This window comes from Apaloderma vittatum, unplaced genomic scaffold (genome assembly GCF_000703405.1).
Source record: "Apaloderma vittatum isolate BGI_N311 unplaced genomic scaffold, ASM70340v1 scaffold38444, whole genome shotgun sequence".
Taxonomy (NCBI): domain Eukaryota; kingdom Metazoa; phylum Chordata; class Aves; order Trogoniformes; family Trogonidae; genus Apaloderma; species Apaloderma vittatum.
In genome coordinates, this window is record NW_009712794.1 from 1 (window position 1) to 543 (window position 543).

General features: G+C 56.5%; 1 protein-coding gene across 1 annotated transcript; it reads left to right on the top strand.

Moving 5' to 3' along the window:
- Nucleotides 1-162: 162 nt before the first annotated feature.
- LOC104269771 (feather keratin Cos2-3-like) lies at nt 163-456 on the top strand. Its single transcript, XM_009868114.1, has one exon. The coding sequence runs from the start codon at nt 163-165 to the stop codon at nt 454-456; it is 294 nt and encodes a 97-aa protein (XP_009866416.1).
- Nucleotides 457-543: the final 87 nt, after the last annotated feature.

The window sequence follows — 543 nt, forward strand, 5'->3', positions numbered from 1 at the left end:
AGTTTCTACCTCCTGGCTCAGCAGATGCAGGAGGACAGACTTGACATCACATTTTCCTTGCTCATGGTAGAGTGGGAGACTTATGGCGGATTGGTCTGCAGATATCTCTGTGCTCTGCTTCCTCCCTGCCTTCTCTCCCAGGTGCAGCTCCAGCCCCAAGACATGTCCTGCTACAACCCGTGCCTGCACTGTCAGCCCTGTGGCCCAACCCCACTGGCCAACAGCTGCAATGAGCTCTGTGTGCAGCAGTGCCAGAGCTCCACCGTTGTCATCCAGCCCCGCCCCCTGCCCGGTCCCATCCTCAGCTCCTTCCCACAGAACACCGTTGTGGGCTCCTCCACCTCTGCTGTTGTTGGCAGCATCCTGAGCTGTGAGGGCATCCCCATCAACACTGGGGACTTTGACCTCACCTGCATCACCAGCTACTACTGTGGCAGAAGGTGTGTTCCCTGCTAAAGGCCCTGGTGACAAACTGGAAAAAGATCCCCAGCAATCCAAAAGCTGTTGTGGGACAGAGCTCCTGGCCATTGATTTCAGATAAGC